This window comes from Pyrgilauda ruficollis, unplaced genomic scaffold (genome assembly GCF_017590135.1).
Source record: "Pyrgilauda ruficollis isolate IOZ18807 unplaced genomic scaffold, ASM1759013v1 scaffold4, whole genome shotgun sequence".
Classification (NCBI taxonomy): domain Eukaryota; kingdom Metazoa; phylum Chordata; class Aves; order Passeriformes; family Passeridae; genus Pyrgilauda; species Pyrgilauda ruficollis.
In genome coordinates, this window is record NW_024525489.1 from 7,754,025 (window position 1) to 7,781,201 (window position 27,177).

At 36.7% G+C, this 27,177-nt stretch overlaps 1 protein-coding gene across 1 annotated transcript in view; it reads right to left on the minus strand.

Annotated features, from left to right (window-relative positions):
* Positions 1 to 27,177, minus strand: part of SRBD1 (S1 RNA binding domain 1) — a 124,531-nt gene that overhangs the window by 60,165 nt on the left and 37,189 nt on the right. Inside the window, exon 18 of the mRNA XM_041477222.1 lies at positions 2,985 to 3,076. Within this exon, the coding sequence (XP_041333156.1) occupies positions 2,985 to 3,076 (92 nt within the window). The remainder of the gene's footprint in view (positions 1 to 2,984; positions 3,077 to 27,177) is intronic.

A 27,177-nucleotide genomic window follows, 5' to 3' on the forward strand; every position in this document is an offset into this window, starting at 1 on the left:
TCTTATCTCCTAATTCTGTGAGGCTGAGAAATAGCTGTTCTGCTCATTAATCCTACAATGACTGTCAGAAGGGGATATATACCTTCTCACCCTACTCAAACACAAGTAACTAGGTTTCATCAAGCTCTTTAGTATCTACTTAGGTGAGTCCCACTCCACAAGATTTAATAGGAATTGAAGCAGCAGTACAGAAGCTTCTGCACTTTCATGAAATATTCATGATACTTCTAAAGTTGGAAAGATCCTACTTAATTCCCTGTACTGCAGACAACATAAATTTGTTTTAAAAAAGAGCTTTATTATTTTTTTTTTTTTAAAGCAACTGCAATTTTGGCTAAAAGTTCTGTTTGGATGTTTATAAAGACTTTTCTCTACAGTTTGTATATACACCATTAGTTTAAAAAGATATATTTCTCAATCATCTATTACAAACTCGTGTCATCCATGACCTTCAAAGACAGCTCAAAGGGGAAAAAAAACCAACCCCAGCTGAGACCTTGGATTAACTAATACCTTTAATTAGCACCCCCAAGAAATGCTGAAGGTTGTTGGCATTCCCCCTGTATAGGGCACTCAGCCAAGGAGAAACTATGCAGTTAATTCTTCCATCAGGACTGATAACTTCTGGTTTTTTTAATAAAGCAAAAACTGACTACAAGCAATTGCCAAACACCACTTCAAATATTACAGATATGAGAAAGTTGTCATATAACATGTATTAATATTTTACTTTTATGTACCCAATGGACAAACATAGGCCTGTGTCATTCAAAAAGCCTAAAACCTTCTATAAAGTTTTGTTGAGAAAAATGTTAAAGTGGCAAATAGTGTTAAGATCACAGATATCTCACGTCAGCTGTACCTTTTATTTTAACTATAAATGTCACATTTCATCATGCAGCTGTCAGCTTCCTTTAATGTACTAAATGCTATCATGTAAGCACAGAATCTGACATGATGTAAGACAACAATTAAAATAAAAAGCAAGTCAGCTTTGACACAATGTCACTTTTCTGTATACTGCAAATTAAAGGAAAACTGAAACTATACAAGTAAGATAGTCAAGAAAAAAGTCTGAAAAAGCCTCAAACATCAGTTAATGTTTCCCTCTAATGTTATGTCCCATTTTTACATTCAACTTCAAGAAAACATTCATAGCTTTAGCACAGCTAATTACAAATTGACACCAAAAGAAGTCAGGAAGAAAGCCTAAAACTTCTAGAATACCTTGACAGTATTGATCCTTGATACCTTGTCAGTTTCATAACAGCCAACATCCATGGAACTAGGCAATTATTTTTCAATTTCTACCCTACTCTTTTTCAATTTCAATCCACTCAGTGGGACTGCTGCGGCGTGGTAAAATTGCTGATGCTTTTAAAATCAGCTGCAAGAGCACTTAAATTAAGGCTGAAGAAAATCCTAGTAATAATAGAGCAATTATGAACTCTGGGTAATTAATATTTGAATTGATCATATATTAAAAATTTGATTTCTTTTACTGTATTTGATGTAAAACACTAAATAAAAGTGTCTGGAATGTTGAAAAATTAATTTTGAGAATATGAGAAACATGTACACCTGAAAAGGCATAATGTTAATAATTAGATTTCCTCCTTTTCAGTGTTTTTGTTCATTTACATCAACTTTAAACCTACATTTAATACATCAGCACCATAAAAAACTGTGGCCCAGGGGAAAGCTAGTGTTTTCTGTCACAAATACAGAAATGTCACATGGCTAGTATTTGCTCTGGCCATACCATGACACATTTAAAACCTCTGTGGCCCAGGGAAGAAATAGTCACAACAGGGTCTGTTTGCAGGCAGGGAAAAAAGAGTCACGCAAAAAGAAGCTAGAGACCTCTCCTGCAAATGGAAGCGCTGATACAGACATTCCAAGAACATTCCTGTAAAAACATTCACTTGAAACATCAAGTTAACACTTTCCCCTTTGTGGAAATAAGAGGAAAGGGAAACATGGAGAGTTCTATAAAGTTTTACCCCTGAATACCATGTCAGAATTCTTTTCTGCAGATCTATACCCTTCAAAGGATTTCCAGGCCAGTAACCTGCTAGAAAAACATTAAGAACATTATAATTTTGACTGGAAAAGTTCGATATACAAGTGCTGCTGCATTTTCTAATATGCTATATTTGATTGAGTATGACAGCAAACTGCAGAAAAACTAAGACCAAAAAAACCCATGAGGTAGATAAAAAAAAACCAATAAGACACACAATTAAAAATACATAAGTGAAGTAATACAAAAATAACCTTAAACCTGGCCTCACAGCTGTCTCCGAATAAAACAAATCTATGAGTAGAATCTGGACACGGACGGAGCTGCTAGGAATTTGATCTTTAAAGACTACTCTTTAACCAAACATTTAAAATTATAAAGTGGCAACACTTGCACATTTCCACTTGCTGTGTTAGACCTCAGTGACATTTATGCTGAAGTAGATAACTTTTTAAAAACAAAGCCTAAACAGTATTTCTTGAAAAATGTATTCAGCTACATGAAGACTCCAGTGATCACAACAAATGCACACTTTTAAATTATCTGCTCTAGTTTTACGCTGTTTTTCCAGCCCTTGAATGGTTTAATTATTGCTAGATATTTATGTACACACGGAGGAGAAGAGGGAAGTCAAGCCCCTATGTGCATGGACATGTGCAACTGGGAAAGTTCATGCAATTCATTGGTTCTATTCATCGCTATAAATTCTCCTGTACCAGCCTGTTGAAGGAATACATCCACAAGGATCTTTACATTACAGGCGTTAGTAGAAGGTGATGTCATTCACTTGCACGCCTAGGACTTCAAATGTGAAATGACAGAATAATTAAGGTTTAGAAACAAAATATCCAAAACTTTTTTCTACTTTTGGCTATTTTATTTAAGAATATAAACAAAACAGGCTGAGAATTGAGAATTGAGCTCCATGTTGAAATATGATAAAATTAAATACTCTTCATACCTGCACTTCTTAGGTTAGGGTCTAGGTCTGGCATTTCCTTGGACGCCTCTGGACTGACACTGTAGATGGATGCTCCCGCTTCACTGACAATGCTGAAAAATAAAACTGCAAATATGTAAAACAGCACACAGCTGAAAAACACATGAGAAAGACTTTGCAAGTGACTTAACTGAATATTTAGATGTGTTTCTAAAGCCTCAGGTTTTGAATAAACTAAATGCTTTCAAAAGTAAGTCAATACAAAGGAAAATATCCTCAATTAAGCAAAACCACCCCTCCCGGACCTGCAACAGTCATTCTTTATCAATTCTGGCCTTATTATAAACATACACTGTGCATGATCTCAGTCCCTGTCTCAATCTTTACAAGAGGAAAGAAAATGAATACAAGAAACAAGCGATACCAGAAGTAAATAAGCAAATCGGCTTCCATAAACAAAATTAAACCTACCTGACAATTTCATTAAAAACACCTAGATTCTAAAGTCTAACGTATCACTTGAATCCAAGCCGTGAGGAAGCACACACATTGCCTCAAGCCAGCTGCCCTAAAACACTCAAAAAGCTCCAACTTGATGCAGATTGAGGCACAGAGCTGCAGCTCCGTTCTCAGCAGCATTCAATACCGTCTTCTCCCAGCTCTCACTGCCATCCCCAAAGAAAAACAGATTGCTTGTCTTCAGGAACTTAAACTTCAGTTCATTTATCTACCATACACCTCAAACTCATTCAGTAATGATGATAAACTCAGCAATTCAAATCAAACACATAATTAAAAACCCTTCAAGTGCTCTAGTTCCACTAAAGAGAAAACTGCAATCAAATATTCACAGTCTATTTTCAGCTGTAAAATTCTGACACCACTGAATCAACAGTATATTTCTTCAAATAACTTCAACAGAACTGGAATTTCAGGTTGATAATTATGGCATCATACAGTTACTGCTCTGGAGATTAATACTATCAGTTTCAGAACTATTTTTACTTTTACTATTCCACTTTTAAAATAACCTAATCTTTGCCATAAGGAGAGAAACCACAGTCCTTAAGAAACAGACCTTTCAGCAAAAAAACGTAACTTTGCTTTATATTGTTTTAAAATTGGACTATAAATTTTCCTTTTAGGAACATTTATTAGATCAAATTTTTAAATAAAGAAACTGATACCTAGAATCCACTCCCTTTAGAAAAAGCTGGAGAACAGCTCAGAAGTTAAATATATTCCCATTCAATGTTCCAAGCACCGTAACAGTAAACAGTATAAAATGCAAATACAAAAGTTAAGAATTTCTTTTTTTTTTTTACAGATTCCCCTCTTCCCCAATCAAAACTGCAATTTGGTGGAGTGCTGCACACAAGTCAGATTTTAAAGTTACCCAAAACTCTAAAGCACAGTAGTACAAACAGACTGGATCTTTCAATAAATACAGAGAATAAAATACGGCTATCTTTAAGATGGATATAACTCCAGACCTATTCAAATGGAGAAAAAAAAATCCTCAGACCAGGTGAATAGGGCAAGTGAAAATGAAACTATTTCATGATCTTTTTGAAAGATTCAGTACTACGAGCACTCCTTCACTATAAATGACATTCATAAAACATTCCCATCACAGCGCTCAGAAGTAAGATCGTATCACACAAACCTAACTGCTGAACATAAAGATGTTGACAGAAGACTCATAAAACTGATTTCTCTGATGAACAAGTAATTTAAAGAACAATGCAGCAGAATGTATTTCTTAACCTGTTCACACCTTGTAAAGGCAGCATCTGGCAAGCGTTCCCTTTCTGGATATTGCTTCCAAAAAACCACACATAAGCACACACTTCTAACAGCTTTTCACTAATCTCTCTTCAATCTTCGTATTCCAACAGATCCCAAATGTTAGTCCACATGCAAAATTTAATACACTAATAATACAATTAATAAAATTAATTATATATATTATATATTAATATATAAGTAATATAATTTTAGATTTTAAAAAAATCAGTGTTTTGCAGTTATTTTTACAATGCTGTACTATAAACTGTACTACTGAACACAGTCTATTGCTTGATCCTCTCCTGGTATTTTCTGCAGTGAACAAACAGATGTGAACTTGATGGGAATTTTAACACACTTGATATTTTACTGTTTCTCATTAATACTACACTGCTGATTTGCAGAAGGATAAGGATTGCACCAACACTGCCATTCTATGGTAATATGTGACTTGTGTCAAATTTTAAGGTAGGCAGTACAAAAACTCCTTGCTAAAATGAGTAGATAAAATTAAAACTCAGGATAGGAGACAGAAACATTTGAAAAAAGCATATTTCCTTTCCTCAAGAGCAAAAACATTCATACACTCAGTGAGGAGAAGGAAGGAAGCCAAGTAAAAAATTATTTCAAGAAAGACAACAAGAGATAAAAAGCACTTTCAGAAGCAGCATACACTGGATACTTGAGATCCACTCTGAGATGGTTTACTACACACATGCAGTTATTCTATGAAGTATTTGGTATAGCAGACGTGGAAAAGGGGAGCAAGAACTTCCACTCACGTAGAACCTCTGCCCAAGACAGCAAAACCCAGACGTTAAATAAATCGTTTACCCAGGTTAAATGCATAAGGCCAGACACTCCAAAGAAACCATCCTCTGGTTCATTCAACAACAGTCAACCAAACTTTTACAGAACTAATAGTGGCTATCACATGGTTTGATATGGCTACAGGGAGGTGGCTACTAATATGACAATGGTACACAGAATGCTGAAACATTTAGCTTGGTCAAAATATTAAGATCACAAGTTTTAGGGATTGTCAGCAGATGTTCTGGCTTTTACTTTTTGACTAGACAGGAGACAGTCACTTTGGTTCACTGACATTTCGTATGTTTTCCACATTCTCATCATTCTCTTGAAAAGGGTGATGGCTTTATAGACAATTTAAGCTAATTTAATGTTGCTAAATGCTCCACATCGTGTCTTTTAAATAATGTATACACATTTTATGTCAGGGCATATTAAGAGAAAACCAAATATGCTCAAATGAGTAGGAAACAAATTTACTCCAAACTACTATGGTCCATGCTGTTCTTCAATCTCCTCTTCCCATTTCTATAATGGATAGAATTCTCAAAAGAGTCAAAAAAATCCCAGCTACATAAGATCTGGTGAAATTGTATTAAAATCTTGTGCATCTTCAGAATCTGTTTCTATTTTGACTTTTTAAGTCACTTAGCAGACAAAACCAATAGAACTGGCCCCATAATGAGACCCTCATTACTGTGCATTCCTTAGGAGGAAAGATTCTCACCAAATCGAAACATTTGAAACAGCTTTAGTGAAAAAATATTTTGCTTTTTAAAGTCAATATGCAGTAGACAAATAAGCACATGGTTATGATATGATACAATAAGCTTCTAGGACATGAATGAACAAGTTCCATAAACTTATCTTTGAATTAACAAAAAAACAGGTAAAGGATCTGGAACTATGCCTCCATACTGTGCTTCCCACATCAGCCATCCCATGGGTAAGGGGTTTTTCCTCAGCATCTATATCCAATTTTTAAAAATTAAAAGTACCCAAATCACAAAGCCACTACACAATATCGCAGTGTATTCTTTTCAATTGTACAGACTGGCTTGTTGCATATGAACTAAGTTTTCCTGTACTGCGCCCATATCATTCACAGTTGTTAAGACACATTTTAAGTAGCTAAGGCAACATTAAATGTATTCCACCAGCACCACCTGGTGGGCCCTCAGCTTTATGCTAGAGACCATGCCACCCATACTCTAAATACTTTAAGGAGCCTTTTAACATTGACTAAAGCAATTTGTTTTCTTACTCAGCTTAAATAAGCATTGCCTATTTGATCTTCCAATTTTTATAGGAAAAAGAGCCTTTCTTGTAAAAGGTAAAAATAATAAAATAAGAACACTTACAATTTACTCTCTTTTAAATTCAAAGCTATTACATACCTACAAAATGCATAACGATGACAAATAACCAGCTAGTTAACAACAGTGGTTTAACTAAATTGCAGTTTTTAAAACTTGCAGGTTTCTTAGGTAGTAAGTTTTCACTGTAAACATTTTCAAAGCTATGTAAAACATTTAATGTATGTATAATAAAGAAAAGATGTATCATTCTAGACATTTGTGGGTTTAAAGATGAATGCATCTTCCTGACATTCTCAAGAACCTTACCAACATTTCAGACTTCCACAATACATTGAGATAATTTCCCTACAATCAAATGTAACACTGGACTAATAACCAGAGAAGCAAAAGGCAACTTTATCCAACTTTACATAACTTGCTGTTCCTACAACTTCCAAATTCCTGATCTACAACTTCAATCCTTTAAAATACCAGTACAAAGAAGAGACTGGTGTACAAGGAAGATACTTGGAAGAAAATCCTGGTCACTCTAAAAGCAACCTCAAAATGGGACGAGATTTTCATATTTGGCCATAAAATGATGATCTGCCACAAAAACTCCCTTCAAAATCATGATTTAGTAATTGTGGCTAATTCCTCTAACCCAACTTTTTACATATTTATTGATAAATATACTGTTCATAAACTTGTGGCTACAAAAGCCAGAGGTTCCCACAAAGTACAACACTAAAAAAAGAGTCAAAGGTTTATTCAGTGTTATTTACTAAAGTAATTGGGGTATGAATCACCTGGGACAGAAAAATAAAAATAAATAAAATGACAAAATATTCTTTAGGAAAGAACACTGCATTTAGACACTCAGTTGGAATGTATCAAGCTTTAATTATGTTGACAGATGTTATGATTTAAACCAACTAAGAAGGGCCAAGGAAGACTTAATTAAGCACATACTCAAAAGAAGATTGGGCTACTTCATGAATGAGAAATCCATTGGGCCTTACCGGAAACACAGAAGTCATAAATAGTTCCTGAACAGCCTAACACCCAAAAGGGTTGAGAGTTACACTACAGAAATAGGATGCCTGCATCTGTTGTTACATGTCTCCCTACACACCCATTTTTGCAGACTAATGAGAACCAGCTAGGGCAGGTTGAAGAAGCTCTTCACAGGAAACAGCAACAACCCTCATTTGCATTCTGACTCGTCTTGCTCTTTCTGCTCCTGTCAAGCAGGACATTGCACATGGCAGAAGCAACTTCAGCTCCTCACCATGATCAAAGGCAGAGCTACCTGCCCCTTCTAGCAACTCATGTCTGGGCACACGAGTGCTCCAGCACCTCTGTGCTGTGCACAGCACAATTCCTTCTGCTGTGGTGGTTACTGTGGCCAGCTGGAGCCCACAGCACAGCACAGGCTGGGCTGTGATTTGTGCTGCCACACGTGCTTCACAACAGGAACAACAGGACACCAGGACTGATGGACCCTGGCTCTGACACAGCTATGCTATTGCTTTTTTTCATATGAGAAACATAAATCACAGAAGTTCAAGATTAAAAGCTTTTGGTATATACTGAATAATGTATTAAAAAAATAAAAAGGTCAAAGAGATTTTCAAAAGCCTGTTCATTATGATACATGAGATAAGATTCATAATCTGGTGTTTCCCCATCACCAATAAAGTGGTGGTAGAGCAAATGAAGATGTTAGGATCATGAAAAAGGATTACACTAGAAAGCCATTATTATTCAACAAAATCAAGGCAAAAAGCATCCAATTAATCTGTGTTTTTAAAATAATATAAAGAACTAGCTTTAAATGTGAACAATATATAGAACCCAGGAGATATTTTCATTACAAAATATATTTAATACTAAAAACATTGCTGGATGAGAAAGGAACATTCCTCAAATTCCCACTGCTTTACTCAAAACCTTTAGTTTTACACGCCATAAAAGTGTTGCTTATATGACAGTCCATCTTTCAAAATCAGTCAAATTAGACAAAAGCTGTTAAAGCCATCTTTAGCAAAAGTATTACAAAAAAGCTCATAGTGACTCAAAGCTGCAGTTATTCAATTAGATGCAGGAGGGACACCATAAGCCTTAAAGTACAGCTCCTGCTTCAGAGCTCCCAAACACACAAGAATTTAACTCCACAAAGAGTCTTTAGAGAGCACACCGAATGACAAGCAGTGAAACAGACGCCACATAGCTGCTCAGCTGCATTCTATAAGTTTCCATAGAAAATATTAGGTGAAATTCTGCTTACAACTAGCATTTTGAAGTCCGAAAGAACAACAACAAAAAGTCAGTGTTTCTAGCCATGTATGAATTTGTTCTGTATTTTATGAAGTTTACTAGAAACTATGCCATGCAAAGAAAGGAATTTGGTCTTGACCAACTCAATCTACTTTGTAAAGTAAAAACTATGACATAATTTCATACCAGGGACTCTGTTTTACAACACAGAATAGCACTACCTCTTTCAGTTACAAGCCCTAGATTTGAAACACCTTGCTGACCCCACAGCAAGGACAATAAATAAACACCTTATCAGGCAGCTGCTGAAGTGACAGAAGTTCAAGGCAATCATCCTTTCATTAGGAATTATTTCTCTCCTGTTCAGCCACAAATTATATTTAGCATCAGTTAAGCTGATGGTTTTCCTAGTGTAGATCTTTAGAACCTACTCAAGAGGAAAGAATTAGGCCTGTTTGAATCCATCTTTAGCAAGATACTCTAATCAGTGTTGGTATTGTTGCTTCAGATAATTAAGAATTACTTATCTTAAAGTAACGCTTAGTCTTACAATGATACTGTGTTTCCCAATTTTTCTATATGTTTATGCAAAACTAAACTTCCCTACAGAATCAAAGTACAGTCTTTCAGATGAAGAACAACATGCAAAATTTAATGGTTTAAAATACCAAATTATAGTCTTTCAATAACAGATAAAATGCAAGACTTCCTCAAAGCCTGTCTACAGGAAAACTCTCTATGAACTCCCAAATCAAGAGCTAGTTACCACACTAAACTAATAAAGCTAACTGTATAGCTCCAGTCTGGGAATCCTTTATTCAGCTGTGTATGAACCATGCCCTCAGCACATCCCTGCAAAGGGAAGAATGATCAGATATCTGTCTTCATCTTGTCTGAAAACGATGACATTTTTCAGGAAGAAAAGGGTCCAAATGGCAGGTGTCAAAGAGCTTTAGCTTCACACGTGGTGCTAGGAGGCAGAAAAAACAACAGCAGCGTGTGGCCATGTCAGAGATGCACAGAAGCTGCCGTACAAGCGCATATCTGAAAAGAGCAAACCTCAGAGCCTGTTAAATCAATCTAGTGCCAGATGCTGTTATCAGAACAAAACTGGTGCTGTGGATTTATCCCCAGAAGAAATACATGTCCCATGTCTGCAGTGAAAAGTGAAAGACCTAGGGTGGCATGTCTCAAGACTGAAGGTGACAGTCACCTGTGACTGCCCCCACCACTTTCATTGACAGTTTCAGAAAACAAGTGCTGTCATTGCTCATAAAGCAGCTGGAGTTGAAGCTGCTTTCTGTCCTTGCACAGAGCTTTAAAATCTGAGCTTCAGGTCCAAAATCTACTTACAAGTTAACCATCCAACTAAAAAGCAGTCAAGTAATTAATTTTTACTTAAAACAGTGCAGTGCAGTAGGAACTTCAGAGAAAATTTAGCTACTGCTCATCTCCTTGCTGCAGCAATGCCAAGGAAAAGAAATTGTGACAATATGGATGATGTTGTAGAATCAACATTACCTTAACGCAAAAGGACAAGTTTAACTCAAAAGAAGCACATTTTATGTGATTACCATGCAACAGCAGCAATTCTAACCAGTATAAATGAAAAATGGTTGTACTCAAATACGTTCAAAAGTTACCTATCAATCATCAGTTACCTTTAGAAGAAAGGAAAGTAAAAAAGGCTTTAGGACTGACATAGGAAATGAAAACCCTAGAGACCACTTCTAAAATATAATAGGCATGGAAATGGGTATGCTCTTTATGAATATACTTCATAATTTCAAGACCAGTCATGACCGTGCTCAGCAGTTTTGCATAACTAGATTATCCCAGTGAATTCACGGGAACAAACTGTACATACAGCACTGAAAACATGTAGCCCAACACTGACAGGATTTTACTCAACTTGTTCCTACCCAGGAGGGAAGCACAGGGAGAAAAAGAAACACGATTTTGGCAGTCAGGCTTCAAAAAGAAGAGAAACAGTAGGTGATGTTAAACACTCACATTTCATACCTTTGCAGACAATCTTTGAAATGAAATCACCTAGGAGCACATTAGAATCGTGGCACAGTCCAAAAAGATGATGATGCTCCCCAAAAAGCCTATGAAAACTTGTCCCCACTGAAGGGCTCAATAAGCAGCCTTTTTTAGCCCACATCCCTCACAGTTCTCAAGCACTTGGTGAAGATGACAAGCTTGACTCAACACCACGAAACACAGCAGACCAAAGGAATCTGCAAGTTCCAGAGCAGAAGGCTGTCACGAACACTGTCCTGCCAGCAGCTTCTTCTCAGCTCAGCCAAGCAGAAACCCCTGCAGTGATAGCACATGGCAAAAGCTGGTGTTTAACCTAATCCATTTACAGCCATACAAGATCTTACAAGAGGTAAGAACTATCCTGGCTGTTCTTAGAAACAGCGGAGACAAAGGGTAAAACCCTGAAACCTGGTAGTTCATGCTCATGCATAGTAACTCAAGTTGAAGCATTACCAAATATCAAGGTTATGGAAACAAACAAGACTTAAAAAAAATTCCTGCCTATGGAGAAATACCTAGACCTTACTAGTATCACTTGTATTTGGTACTGTCACTGACAATTTATAAAATAGAGGAAAATGTCTGACTAAAGTCTATTTAATTTTTAAGCCAAAACATTTCCCTATTGCATGCACTGTCATACCCACATCACCCTTCTGTGGGACACAGGATATTCAAGAAAACAAATGCTCCACCAAGGAGAGTCCATCAGGTTCTTGAGTAAATAAAGATATCTCAACCAATCTATTTGTCAGTGAACTTCATTGAGCATTCAGATTTAATCAAATAACATAGCATTAAGAAGCATCACATGTGAATAGTCAGTCTGAAATTACCTAAAAAGGCTACAAGAACAGAGAAAGGCTACAAGAAAAGGCATTCTAGTGCTATAATGGCTCTTGCAACTCATTTTTATCTCTTAAAATGCGCAACACAGATGTGGCAACTGCTGTGCCTAAAATGCAGTTAGTTAATCCAGACCAAAGGCTGGAGCTTGGAGTCACATGAACTCTCAGGGAGACTTTGTCCCGAGAGTGGAGCATAACTGGACAAGACCACAGCATATGGAGGAAAATGCCTCTTGGAGAACGGCACCTCCAGCAACTGTCACTTTCTTTAATGCTCACTCTGGGCAATTGGGAGGCAGCTTGGCCAGTGCTGCTGTGCTGCCTCCACAGCCCTGATTCATGCAAAATTCTGAACTGTAGCTTTGGCCAGAGACAGGCTTTATTGTGTTTCCCCTCTGTGCTTTCCTACAATAGCACCGATCTTGGTGCTCAATCTCTCCTTGCTAGCCCAACCCTCTCCTCAGCACAGGTCCTGGATGGAAAGGTGGAGTCAATCATACCCCTTCTACTTGGGTTGAGCAGTGCAATGTAGAAAGATTTTGCATACAGGGAAGGAATCACAGATCCTCTGCTGCTGCTTCTCTCTGCTCCCTCCCTATGCCTTTTAACAGTGAGGCTGTATCCAAAGACTTCATATTAAATATTTTTAACCTAGAGACACTTCTTGGCACAGCCTACTGAACTCTGAAGTATCCAGGTTTTCCATACAGAGAAACTCAAAGTAAATTAAGAGTTCTGGAATCAGAATAAATGCTGGCAGGAAAAATTCTTTGAGGTATTAAATAAGAAAAAGTGTTCTTTCCACATCTTTCTAGACATGTAGTTTCTTTTCAGTTTACTTTCATTTGGAATTTTTCAGTTTACTTTCATTTGGAATTCACCTAAAAAAATAAGCTGTTTTGGTTTACAGAAGATGCATTCACCTAATGAGTTTATTCTCCAGCTCAACGTACTCAAGACATATGTTACATAAAGTTAAAGTGCTTCATGCAGACCCAATCAAAATTATATGTTTGTACTTTTCAAAAACCATTTCTACAAATTATATAATGACAGTGCACTTATAAATTCTAAAATATTCATTTGCTGGGTGTTTCCTTTTTACTTTTTTTTTTAAACAGGACAACACAGTTCCTTTGATATTTTCCTGTGATCTAGTTTATAACTATTCAAAGCTGTCAATTACCAGGAAGTGTTCCATTCTGCCCATCAAGGAAAATATTTTTCTTCACTGGAAAAAAAAGGTTGTAAAACTGAGGTACTAGTTTAGTGTTTCCAGCAAAATCTATTAATCCTTATGAAGGAACTGCAGCATTACAGTATAAAAAGGATTATAGCAACAGACAGGAAAAAAAAAACCCAAGAAAGTTAAAAAAAGAGTAGGTTACTCAGTCTTCAGAAAAAAGTTACTTTTTCATGTGAAACTAAAACAAACCCAAAAAAATCAATCAAAGCTTATTTTACCTTAACAAGCACTTTTAATAGCTCAGTTACTTTTCTTAGACAGATTTAAAGCCAGGAAGATGTACTCAAATGCCTGTAGAGCAACAGAAGAAGATTGAGTGCCTTGTTATTAAATTACCCATTCTTCTCTTTTTAGGCCTCTATGGCTTGTCCATGACTTCTCTGGTCTCCTCATTGTCATAGTTTTAAATATTATTTTACTTCTCTCATATGTAACTGCTGGGCATCTGCAGTAAGAGATCTGAATAAAATATCTCCAAATGAAAGAGAGCTAAATATAAGGTATACTGAATTTTGTATCCTTTAACCATTTACAACAGTGGACACCTTCTCATTCATTTTGTTTTACAAACAGAAGTATGTATCAACCTCTGGAAAAAAAACCACAAAGAAAAGTAATGACCAAATCCCCATAAACTTGAAATACATTAATGAATTGCATGTTTTTACAGACAGCAAACCAATTTGTTCTCTTAGGTTGTGACAGATCCACACGTGAGATTTCCCTTGAGTAATATCACTAGAACTGTCATAAACATATGCTGAAATACCAATTCATTTAAAATACATTTTTCATTCAGTTACAAACACTTTAAAAAAATTATGGACAGAAATTTCTCATGCTTTAATTCTAACCAATTACTTACAGATTTGAAAAGAAAATCCCAACTACAGTCTTTTTGTTTTATTAGTTATCCAAATATGTAAGCACAGGATAAGATGACTTTCTAGTTTTTAAGAGATACACCTACTAAATCACAAAAATGCATCCTACTTTTTACACTACAATTTTCAAAATTATTCTCCAGTCACAGAAAATCCCAACTATAGTATTTCTGTTCTGTTAGTTATCCAAATATGTAAGCATAGGATAATATGGCTTTCTAGTTTTAAGAGATCCTTACACCTGCTAAATTGCAAAAATACATCTTATTTTATGTCCTACTTTTTACACCACAATTTTCAAAATTATACTCCAGTCATAGATATGCTACATAGCACTTAAATAATCAACTAGAATTCTAGCAATATAATTCCTTACATTAGTGTGAAGGTACCTTAACACATCTGTACATCTAATTACTGGTGAGCCCAACAACACATATTTTGCAGAAGAACATCTTGGAACATGCATATTTTTTTTAACCTTATCACCCCTCTTTGTCATCCCCACCCTACTATATAATGGGAAAGTCTCTTAGAAACATTTGAGAAGCTATAAGTCAGTTACATGATTTTAAACAAAGGCACTAACAAAACTAAAATGGGCAACTCATCCTTTTCAAATATAACTATGTTGCTTTCTCTCACAGATGCCAAAGTTTGCACCAGGAAGTTCATGCTCAGTTCTTCCCCCTGCCATGCGGGCAATGAGCATCTATCCTACATCTGCTTCTCATGATTGCTCATTATTCCTATGCCTAGATCCTGCAAGACAAGCCACCACTGAAGAGTGAGGGTCTTGGAATGATTCTTTCAGCTTTTGGAAACTGCTGAATGCCTCAGAATCACAATGGTTGAATCACAGTCACAATCACCTGTGCAGAATGACTGGTCTACACTCTTACTCAAAGCAGGGAGAATCAAAGCAACTTGCTCAGGGCTGTGTCCAGTCAGGTTTCAAATATTTCCATGAGCAGGAACTCTAAAACCTACTACATATTAACAAGAATATTTGCATCCTCTGTAGCTGTGATGTTTTGATAGTATTAAGCTGAGGTTCCAAGGTTTTTTTTAATAGCAGGTTAAAAATTTAGCACCAAATATACACTTAAGAAAAGCACACACTTGCCCTGGAAGAGTGGGGCATAAATAAATGGAGATTTTAAGAGTAGTCAAAACTCGGTTTTCAAAAACAGTGCTGCACTGAGAATTCACTAAACAATCCCAGCTTCCCCAAATGCTGTAAGCAAAAAGAAAACATGAAATTGTTTGAAAATTAAATTAATGGAAATATGTGCCCTGCTGATTCCAGCAGGAACAGAGCAGGCTCACTCAATTTCCACTGCCTGACGTTAAACTGTTAAGACTATTCTTGCAGCTGATAATTAACAGCTGTTACTTTAAAGAAAATTAACAACAAAACCAACAAAACAACAATTTGGAGATCAGCGCAATGGAAGAGACAGCACAATATTAAAACAATAATTGTCCAGATGAGAATCAGAGGTTTTCTGAGAGAGACTCCATGGCAGCACAGCAGTGCAGGCCTGGAGGGCTCTGGCTGATGCAGACAGCTCCTGCGGGGGGTTATGGAGAACATATGCCAGGGTGGGATATGCAGCACCCTTTAATAGGGCAGAGCATCTCCTGCCCCCGGGCACCTGCTCAGCTCTGCTGGCTACTGCAGGAGGTGGCAGAGCCAAGCCATGTCCTCAGCCTGCCCCTGGGAGCCAGGCCAGCAGTGCTGGGCTCTCAGAGTGCCCAGAGCCAGAGCGGTGCGAGGCTCGTGTCCGCACACCAGCACCACGTGAGGCATCACAGCCCAGATCCGTGTGGGACCAGCCTGGGGCTTGGACTGGCCAGCTGGGGATGAGGCTGACAGGATCTCCTACACCCACTGCAGAGATGGGAACAGGCTCCTCCTCCACCAAAAGAACAAGGCACAAGCATTAAATACTCCCCTTTGCCCCCACATGGAAGGATAGGCTTCCCAGTCTAAGCACAAACAAAACATCAGCTAAATTCAGATCCATATTACATTAAGGAACGGCTGGTGTAGATTTTAATATGAAGGATCAAGTTTCCACATTTTTTTTAAATATAAATTTGCATAAAGGAGAATTTAATCCTGAAATGCCATGTAATTATTTCTAAACTATATATTTAAAATTATTTTATAAAATTAGCCACAGATGGGTATGTTCAGAATTGTCAAGATGTTGATATACTTTCTTAAAAAAAATATAAATAATGCTTTAAGATTACTAATACCACAAATTGACATGTCCTGGATTTGCGTTTAATCAAACCCCGAGAACTAGAACAAACATTTCACAAGCTCCAAGCTTGGACTTCCTTTGAAATTCATAAAAGCTCACAACATTACCATCACCACATGCAAGATGTGATTTATGCGATCTAAATATGTTAAGTGTAACATACCAAACAAACCCCAAACTTGCATTGTGTCATTAAATTCAATGGAAACTAACCTACAAAAACTTGATAAATAAGGAATGGACATGAACTCAAACCATACATACTCCATTAAAATTCTGACAAGACCTGTTGTAATCACTAAGACTTCAACCTCCACTGAGTGCTAGAACTGGTATTTCAGATGACCCAAAGAAAGCATCTCGCTCGAAGTCCACTGTACTAATTATAGATTTTATTTTATCACAACTTAATATGAACCAGAGACTAGCTTTGCTTCATAATGCTAATATTTATAGTTGAACCAAAAATAATTAGTTTTGCATTTTATGCATTGCATACTAAATAAAGTATATTGACACAAACTAGCATTTCATCTGTATCTTTACTTTATAAAAACCTGGAAGAAATTTCCTACAGACCATAAAACTGAATAGAATCTGCTTCAAATTACATGCCACCACTTTTTTCTTCTCACGCAGCACCAGAACAACCCCAGGCTTAAAATCTTGTCTCAATCAGAAAACATTATTCCTGTTAGTGTAAGAAGCCCAGTAACCTACAATCTACTATAACTGCATTACCAAAGAGAAGCCAGTAAGCGGAAAAATAATTTCCTCTAGCTTGATCTGCTAATAATGAGCTCAGACTTTCCAGTGAGTGAGGGGTCTTCTCCAGAAAAGCCATGAGATCGTCAACCAGCTCCCCCATGGAGAAAGCTACAACCAAGGCAGCACCAAGTGCCTGTGGACACTCAGGTACAAGCAACAAGATGATGGCAGAGCCATTTCCCTACAGGAGCAGGGGTTAACAAGAGGAATAGTCAATAGGACAGCCTTAAGCATTCCTTTAAAAGGAGTTAAACATTCCTTTAAAAGTCTTTTTACTGTTCTTGTTGCTAGAAAAATGGGATATATTAAAAAGATACCATATCATGATATTAAAATTGTTTCATTTTAAAACATTGAAATTGACAATGTCGCTATTTACTATTACAGCAGAAAATTAGAGCTAACATTTCCTTTTGCAGAGACATAATCACTGAGAAGTAACACAGGAATATCCAGTTTGATTTACTTAAAAATTACAAACTTTAGAAAATAACTTTAATTGAAATGAAAAATGTAACTTGGAGCTGTAATTTTATACTATGAGGAAAAATAGACCAGGAACAAGCAATAAATGCATCACTGATTTTACTGAAAGCCCACTTACAAAGTATATTTACAGTACGACATCATAATGGTGACAAGAGAATCACCCATGGAGGATGCATGTTTCCCTCAAACATTTACATCAAATTCAAATGTCAAAATGTATTCTATCTAAATGTTAGTTCTAGTTCAACTCGATAAAAGAACTGAACAGGCAGTAGGCATGTTGCCTTGGCTGCCAAAGAAGTTTTAGAAAATATAAATTTAATTAGGTTTGAGAGAGAAATTTTATGTCAAAAGCCAATTTTTTATAAGCAATAACTGTAACTGCTTATAGACATCATCGCCCCCACCTCCAGGCTTTTGATTTAGAAACATCCACAGACAGCTGAGCTGTTTGAATAATATTTGCTGCTACATAAAAAAAAAAGTCTGATTTAATTAGAGACTAATATTAGTTGCAATTGCAAATAAGATTAAAGCAAAAATTTTATTTCTACATGAGCAACAAATTTACTTTCAGGAGCATTAGGTATTATAAGAAAACGAAAATATCTAAGCATGCAGAACTGCTAATGGACGTGATTACATTTACAACCGTGCATGAAGTCACCCAAACAACACCAATCCACCCGCAAAACTGAAAAGGAAGAAGAAAGCCAGCATCACTCTCTCCTCTCCGCCCTCTCCCCTGCACTTGCTCATTGTTGCTGCAGGAGGGCTGGGTACTGAAGAAGATGCCTCATGCAGCTTGTGCATTTTGATGTCTCCATTCAGGAGCAGTTTCTCGCCTCCGTATCACTCACCATGACAAACGGATCATTTGTCCCTCTCTCCACTTACTCATCATTGCCAAAACTACTGGGACTCAGTTATAGAAAGGAATTATCCTCAATAGGCACCTTCATGTACAACCACATGACACTGCAGTCATCTAAGTCTAATCCCTTTTCAAGCTGAAATAACCTACTCAAAGTCCCTTTGAGATACACAGCATGTCTATATTCTCTGCCTCTCATGCCCTGAAAAAAGCAGAAGTGTGCTGAAGTATCTCCTGTTGCTGTGGCTTCTTTCAATGTCATTCATGGAGCTCTTAAGACTGCCATGCACTTTGTTGATGAGAAAAGTTAAATGAGTTCAGGCAAGCATAACCCTCAGTCTGAGCATCACACAAAATTACTCTGAGGGAAAGTGCAACATGGGCAGCATTCACTCCTGCACCGCCAACAGCCTCCAAGAGCCAATAGCCTGAAATCAGGATGAGAAACTGCAATTTCAGCTAACTGCAGAGGGAAAGAGTTCTTGCTTTACTGCCTGACAAGCTGCATTTGCTTTTCAGTCCTGGAAGATTCTGGGCTATCAGACACCTAGAGATCATAAATGAGCAATATTCAAATCTTTCTAAAATCCAATGCATTTTGGGGTTTTTTTTGTTTAAATCAAAGGTTGCACCAGTTGCTCTCCTAGTACTGGGGGAACTTGTTAGCCGTAGTTAGGAACTAGTTAGCAGGAGGTGATTTCCTGACGTTTACTACTAAAAAATCCCTGAAATTATTTCTGGGGAAAGATTGCTATCTAAACTTAGGATCTGCCCACAAACTTTCATTTTTAGCAGATCTCAACAGTATTGATACTTCAAAGAATAAAGAAACTTCTTCTCACTAATAATAGCATTTATGACTTAAGATGAAAAATTTCATCCCTCTGATGGCTAGAAGACACTGAAATGAAGATATCTAATGTTTGGAAGCTGAATGTAATCTAAGTGCCTATTCTAAGCTTCTGCTATCAGCATCAAAGATAATAGCACAGTAAGTTTAAATAAATAAGCAAATCTATATATCACATCTCACAACAATAAAGGATGCCCAGCAAGAGCTGAAATGCAGAACAGCAAATGTGGTTTTACAAATGAATAGGTATGAAGTTTGGCAGAATCTCAGCTTAAGTAAAAACACATTACTGGCAAACTTACACAAATGGAAAAATGCTTACTTCTCCATTAGGTTCTTAGAGAATGTCTACTTGAAGACAAAACACTATCCAAACATATAACCAGCTCTGACTGTGCAATAATACTCAGTCTTAGCACATTACAAATCATCCTGTACTTTTATAATTTTAATCTGGATGCTCTCACTATTAATCACACGATATTTGCATGCTTCCATTTAAATTAACTCCTGACAGGATTTCACAAATAACTCCTGTCAGAGCTTCTTTATATAGTAAGGAGCCTAAATGAAGTTTCTCAGTCTTTACTAGTGAAAATTTACCAATTACCAATAGCTATTTCATGACACAGTCACTTAAAACACCCAAAGTGTCTCTGATGTCTCTTATGTATAAGAAGGATAATAGCGTAATATCCCAAATGCCACAAGCATAATTTATTTTAGAAAGGCCATATTGACACAAAACAAATTAACATTTTAATGATTTTAATTTACATTCACTTCCAGTATCAAAGATTTTGTTGTTAGCATGACAATACCATACTAGTGTGGAGCAATTCTATTTCATTTAGGCAATGGGTGAAGACCAGCAGCTTAAAATGCACACATGGGTAACAAGAACTACATCCCAATTTTCCATAATTAAATTCCCATAATTAAAATTCTGCAAATACAAATGAGAAGGAGTAATTAATCTATTTAAAATACTTTGTACATTCTGTTATTTTCAGGTCCAAACCCAATGGTTTTCAACCTGTGGTTCATAGGCTTCTTCCAGGACATTTAAAAGAGAACATGAAAGAGCACAGCCTACTGCAAGTAGGCCTACAGTCTCTGGAGTGATTTTTTTACATTGCCATCAGTAAATTTCAATGATCTGCAAATCAAAAATACATCAAAGAACCATCATTATTCAGCTCAGTCACTTTCTCTCAATCTGTTCTATCAGGTAACATCCAAATTTGACTACATTCCGTTTCCATTACGACAGAAACTAAGGTTGACCACACACGTCACTTCAAAGAAAAAAAAGCCACCTGAAACTACAGAACCACACATGCTCATTTTAGAAGCTCTTAAAAAGCTGCAGCAGCAGCTTACCTGAAAGCCTAAGCTTTTCTGTTTGTTTGAAATCAGTATCAATACCAAGCCTGGAACAATTAAGGCTTAGATTATTAAAGCTTCACTCATTTTCTTCATGTGGGACCTGACAGTAACAGATCAAATTCTAACCTTCCATGCCTTCTGATTAATAGACAGCATTTTCAAACATACTCTGGAGATACATGAAACAAGGGTATTTAGCTTACTCCAGCTTAAAAAGCTGGAGTACAGGAATTAGAAAGGAATTAATAAATTAATTAAAAAGGAATTCATAAACATAGTATTGAAAAAATACTCCTATGTGCAGCTGTTAGAGGAGTGTTCTCCAATGCTCAGTCTGAGAAGCAATATTAGGTCACATTTTTCAGCTGAATTCCAAACCCCAATTTTAAGGTTGGGCTGAACACCACCCATTCATGCTCATGATTTGGGAACAGGAGTGGGAAATTTCTCTTAACATAACCTGCTGCACTGAACAGGCAAGGAACACACAGCTCAAATGAGGACACAGCTGCACAAAGTTCCCACAGGCTGTACTTCAGTGTGTCTGTCTAGAGGAAGCACCTTCAAGCATATGTGCCATGCCCCTTATTCCCTGACAGCACTCATTCATTCTGCACCACTTCCTCAAGCTTCCTGCATTCCTTGAGCCATCCCTTGACCCTGGCAACCACTCAGACACCTCATAACAAAAGGCTCCTCGCCTTCTCCTGCCAAGAAGTACAAGATGGCACACAGTGCTGAGACCTGCACACAGCCTTTCACAGTGATTTTAAAGTTCCATCCTTTGGTATCTCTACTGATACTGCACATGGTAACAGCGTGTCAACAGCAATGAAGAGTGGTTTGGTAACTCTTGAGAGAAAAAAGAATGTTGAACCAAATAAATACAGCAATTATGGGACAAGTAGGCATTTGATATGATAATCTTGTGTTATGCTTGTTCTGCTAAATAACAGCTTTCTTTCTAGGATATTAAACTGGTAAGAACCTTGCAGTGTTGACCAAAGAGCACACAAAACTTCAAAAGTTGTAAGTACATTAAATAATAATCTAAATCTCTTTAATATGAAACGAAAAGCTTAATTTTGTCCTATTATGTAACTTGCCTCCTCAGAAATATCAAACACAGAAACTAACTATTTCTTTCACAGAATAAGCTGAGGTGACAGGGACCTGGAAAGGATCATCAAGTCCTACTCCCAGCTCTGCACAGCACCATCCTCAAGGGTCACACCATGTACTTGAGAGTATTGCCCAAACACATCTTGAACTCTGTCAGGCTTGGTGCTGTGAGCACTTCCCTGGGGAGCCTGTTCCAGTGCTCAAACACCCTCTGGGTGAAGAACCTTTTCCTAATATCCAACCTAAACCTCCCAACTCAGCTTCGGGCCATTTCGTCAAGTCCTGTCACTGGTCATGAGAGTGAAGCCATCAGTGCCTGACCCTCCTCTTCCCCTCATGAGGAAGGTGTAACTGCAATGAGGTCTCCCCTCAGTCTCTTCCAGGCTGAACAGACCAAGTGACCTCAGCTGCTCTTCATATAGCTTCCTCTCAAGGCCCTTCACCATCCTTGTTGCCCTTCTTTGATTGGAGCAATCTAGGAAACTTCAGATGTAGTCATCTTCCTTATATTTATTAAAACTTTTTTTTATTTCTGGGCTTTGGAAATAGCCTTGAACAAGAGAATTTAGGCCAGAGGAATCTGTTAACACAGAAAGCCTTTAAGAAAGGAGATGGCTTTGTAAACACTGACTACCACAAAATGTGAAGTGACAATAGTTTTAGACTTCTACTAATGAAGTCAAAAACACCCAAAAGATAAAATCCCCTACTCACAGTATAGTTTTACTAGTCTTGTGCTGTACATTTAAATTAAGACTAAATCTGATTTTGTCTTAACTGAGTTTTAGGAAAACTCGTAGTTTTGCTCTACAAACATACTTCATGCAATACACACATGCCAAAACTGCCCCCAGGGACCTCATGGGCACATTCCATGCAGAAATGGTAGCTCTTGCTCACAGCATCTTCTTTCTCTGGTGTTTTTCAATAACCTTTTACCTTTCCAACAACTTTTTGTTTTGTGTTTGCAATTATTTTTGGAGTGTTTTCCTTTTTCACCGGACTTCTATTGTACTGCAATACCAGATGAAGTCAAGCTGATTATCTTAAAAAAAACTTGTTTCATTAATCTGAAAATAACAAAGATCTGTAAGAAAACAGCCTGTGTTCAAATTACTGCTCAGTGGGGCACATAAAATTGAAAACAGAGAATTCATTTTGAAATCCTAAATATAAATGGCTTCTCTGTGAGAAAACAAAGGAGGGAAAGAATTTATAATGTTCAATTTCTCACTGTAATTATCTGATTTGCAAAAGTATATTTGAGATCAGTAAATTTCTAACTGTACTAATCAGTACAATCTTCAAACTGAAGAGAATGCATTACTGCCCTTAGTCATGTTGTCACACTTTTAATGGCTTTTCCTCCTAAAATCTTCCCTTTCTTCTATTTATTTAGTATCCCTTAAAGGCTTGAAGAGATTTACATATTGAGAATACATAACTTTTATAAACTCTTAGAAAGAGAAAACACAGAAGGGAAGTTGTACAAACTTTCCTCTCTCCCCACAGACTGTTTTAGTACAGATTCCCTTGGACACAAGTCAAACGACATGTCCCAGTGTTCTGGAAAAATAGACTTTCCTTAAGATTTAGATTTCTTTCACTAGTAACATTTGCTTCCTGACCCCTTGCCTTCACATTGCTGAATCTAGACTCCATATGCAACTTACTCTTTTTCTGAACTTAAAGGAATTAATAAATAATCTCTCTAAGTACATTGAAAAACTTCCAATTGGTCCCTGTTCTCATCCTGAAAACTATGAATTATTTCTCTGAAATATCAGAGACAGCTCCATAATTATTAAGTGTATCATTTATACAGTTTGCTTCATAAAGTTTCAAATTTATGCTATGCAAGCCAGAAGTTACCATCTCCTGTTTCACCTGCCCCACCACAACTTCACTGCTTACCCATTTCCTCCCCTCCCATCAGAAAAACACAGCTACAGAAGGTAGAGGTGGCTACAATCAGGGCAGAGGTGAATCCTTGCTTCAAAGGCAAAGATCACCTCTGAATTTCAAATTTTTAACATAGTATGGATGCAGCTCAACATAGATAGCAGTCTATGGCTACACCAGGAACAAGCACTGGGTCCTGTTTTAAATGCAATCACTTGTTCCAGTCCATGTTGTATCAAATAATAGATAAATTACTAAGTTATGAACAACCAAGAGTAGTAGGAGGAAGTCATCTCTATGCAGAGTGAGGTTCCAACTTACAGGACTGTCTCCTCTAAATATAAGTACATGCAAAATGATTTTTCAGTTGAAGTATGCATGATCATTCAGTTGTGGTAAATAATCACAACAGAACATAACTTTTAAGTAAGGGAGGAAAGATAGTTTGGCTAGAAATCACTACGTAATTTAAAATGTTTTCATTGACTATATCTTATCGTACACATTTTAAACCTCTTTGTTCCTCAAAGTAGTACTTTGCTGTTTAGGACGTCTTATGACTCTACTACAGCTTGAAAGAGATGAAGGCAAAACAAAGGTTCTTCAGTGCACATTTCAGATGTGTGCTCTGTTTCCGCTAAATATGTATTCCTTTAGCCAAAACCTTCCAAACTACTTTCCACCTCTGGATCAGACAACTAATGACCTAAGGTGTGTAGGTGTGTGTACATAAATGTGTCATCAAGAGAGTTATATAGCTTAACAGACAAAAATAACAGCTTAAAGGAAACACCATCAAAAAGAAATAGGAATAAAGTTTCCCATATCCCTACCCCCTTCAAACTCTCAACAGACTTGAAACAACTGCATTAATGCAGCAAGCAATAGCTTGTAAAAGGATGCAAACCAGCTGAAACATTTGACAGACAGTGTTAAATACCAGAGGATTCATATCAACCACTTTATTTGAAAAGGTGCTTTGAAGTTGGCTATCTTTCATGTACCTCTTTCATGGCACATTAATAAGGAAAACTGAGATGGGGTAAATTAAGTCCCAAGGTCATATCTAGAGTTACAGCACTGTGGGTACCTGATGAAATACGGATTAATGCTGCATGAGCACTGAATAAATAAAACCACTTCTGTTAACCACTCAAACAAGTTTTACAAGTAGTTCTGAACTTTATTCGGCAACTAGACTTCAGACATCTTAATCCCCCCACACTGCTTTGAAACCTAATTATCATAATGTGAACCCGAATGTTAGGTCCCTTTCAAACTGCGAGTGCTATGAAGCAGAAAAGTAATGGGAATTAAGCTAGTGTAACATTAGAAATGTAGAGGCATGGAACTTGAAAGTGGCATTTGTTAAAGCTGAGAGAGCATAATGTAGATATTCAACAACATAAAACACACATTTAAATTGAAAAGGATATTTAAAGCATGTGCAGACACCTATAAAATAACAAGCGGACCTAAAGTCCTGTAGAACAAACAATTCTAAATCAATTTCTTGCCACCAAGGTCCAACTTCAAAAGGTTACAGTCCTATTCTACCTTAGCAGAAAATTTCTAAGTATTCTAAAGTAGATAATTTAAACATTAAAGAAAACCCAGTGAGAACTTTACAAGACATTACAGACTTTCCCCTATTTGTCACAGTACAGAAGTGTTGGAACTCAAACAGCAGTAAATTATTAATTACATTGCTTATGAAGTCTTGAGGGTAAGAAAAGATTTTGCTGTAAGTGGCAGAAAAGGATTTTGCATCAAGTTTAAAACCAAGTAGACAGAAATTAAACACCAACCCATTTCAACAACAGAAAATACACTTGCCTGACTGCATTCTAGGCTACATGTTGAAAACAATTAACAATTCCTGACACTTGTCAAACTTCCTTTTAAATACAAGCTGAAATACTTTACTCTGAGTGTGCATTAATGCAGCAAGCACATAAGAAGAGTCAGACCAGTAAGAATGCTTGTATTGTGACAACAAAACCATTGAGGCTGAAAGACAAATTGTGATTTGATTCTGCCAAATACAAAGATTGAGCTGTTTATTTTAGCATAGTCGACCTGTCATTCAGATAGTTTTCATTTCCAAGATGCCTCAAACTGACAGCAATCAAAGAAAAACAGATTCCTGAAATATTTTTTCAACATTTTCATTTAATCCAAAAAGGCCAATGAAATCCTGAAAGTTCATCATCTGCCATGTTAGTGCTGAACACAATGTTGTTTCATTTACATTTCTGGTCCCGTTAAAACAAATACACTTGTCTAAACTTGAACATCTGTTTTGGTTATAATACAATGTATCTTTGGCAAGAAATCACAATAGAACTAACATAAATAATCAAAAATATTTATTGAACCTTGTAACAAAAACTGATTTGTAACAAAAAACCCAAAGACTAGATATGACTGTCCCTGGCTCTAGTCCAATCCTAATCTAAGTCAATAAACACAGCTCTAAAAGGGAAACTACATTAGGAAAAAAAAAAAAAAAAAAAAGGAAAATAAAGTCCTGTAGTTATTTAGGTTGGATGTAGCTATCTGAAAGCATGTTAGTTACAAAAATAGTGAAAAATATTTTCTTTAAATCAAAAACTGTCAAGCTGAGTCCAGACAGGTTTTAAAGCCACACAAAAAATAATGCCATATGCCTCATTTCCTACTACTGTCTTCACTGATTTGTCTTCTCTTTGTCAGTAAAACTCTATGCAGTTTATATTTGCCATTGCTAAGTATTTTTAACTTTAATCACTTGCTTTTCATATATTATCTTTAGCCTTCATTATTTGTGCGTGCACCAACTGCACACACCTTTCTGAAATTGCATCTTCTATTATTGCCTCACTTCCCTGGAAATGTATGATTCCAAGCTCTATATGATGAACTGGACAGAAATGTATGAACAGATTTAAATTTTTTAATAATCATTCCTGATCCTATTCTCTACTGCTAATATTTCCTGAGGAAGTTGAAGTCTGTAGTACCTCCCCAACATTCACCTTTCTGAAGAACAGCTTATGGTGAGTGTCCAACCTAATATGCCAAGCCCCTTTACATTTTGACTCCTTTAAGGAACAAAAATTTCAACACAGATACAATTACTAATTCTCTAAAACTTGCATACAAAAATTAGCTGAGGTCTGTTTTTCTGGGCAATGATTTCCACCTTGATGCAGCTCAGTGCATCCCTGTGAGAAACTGAAAGCTTGGGAAATGGTATCATGTTAGATGCAACTGACTCATTCTGTTACAGTTCAAATACTGGATGGGGATTTTTGTTCTAGGGGGTTTAAGTAGTTTTGTTTTGTTTGGGGTTCTTTGTT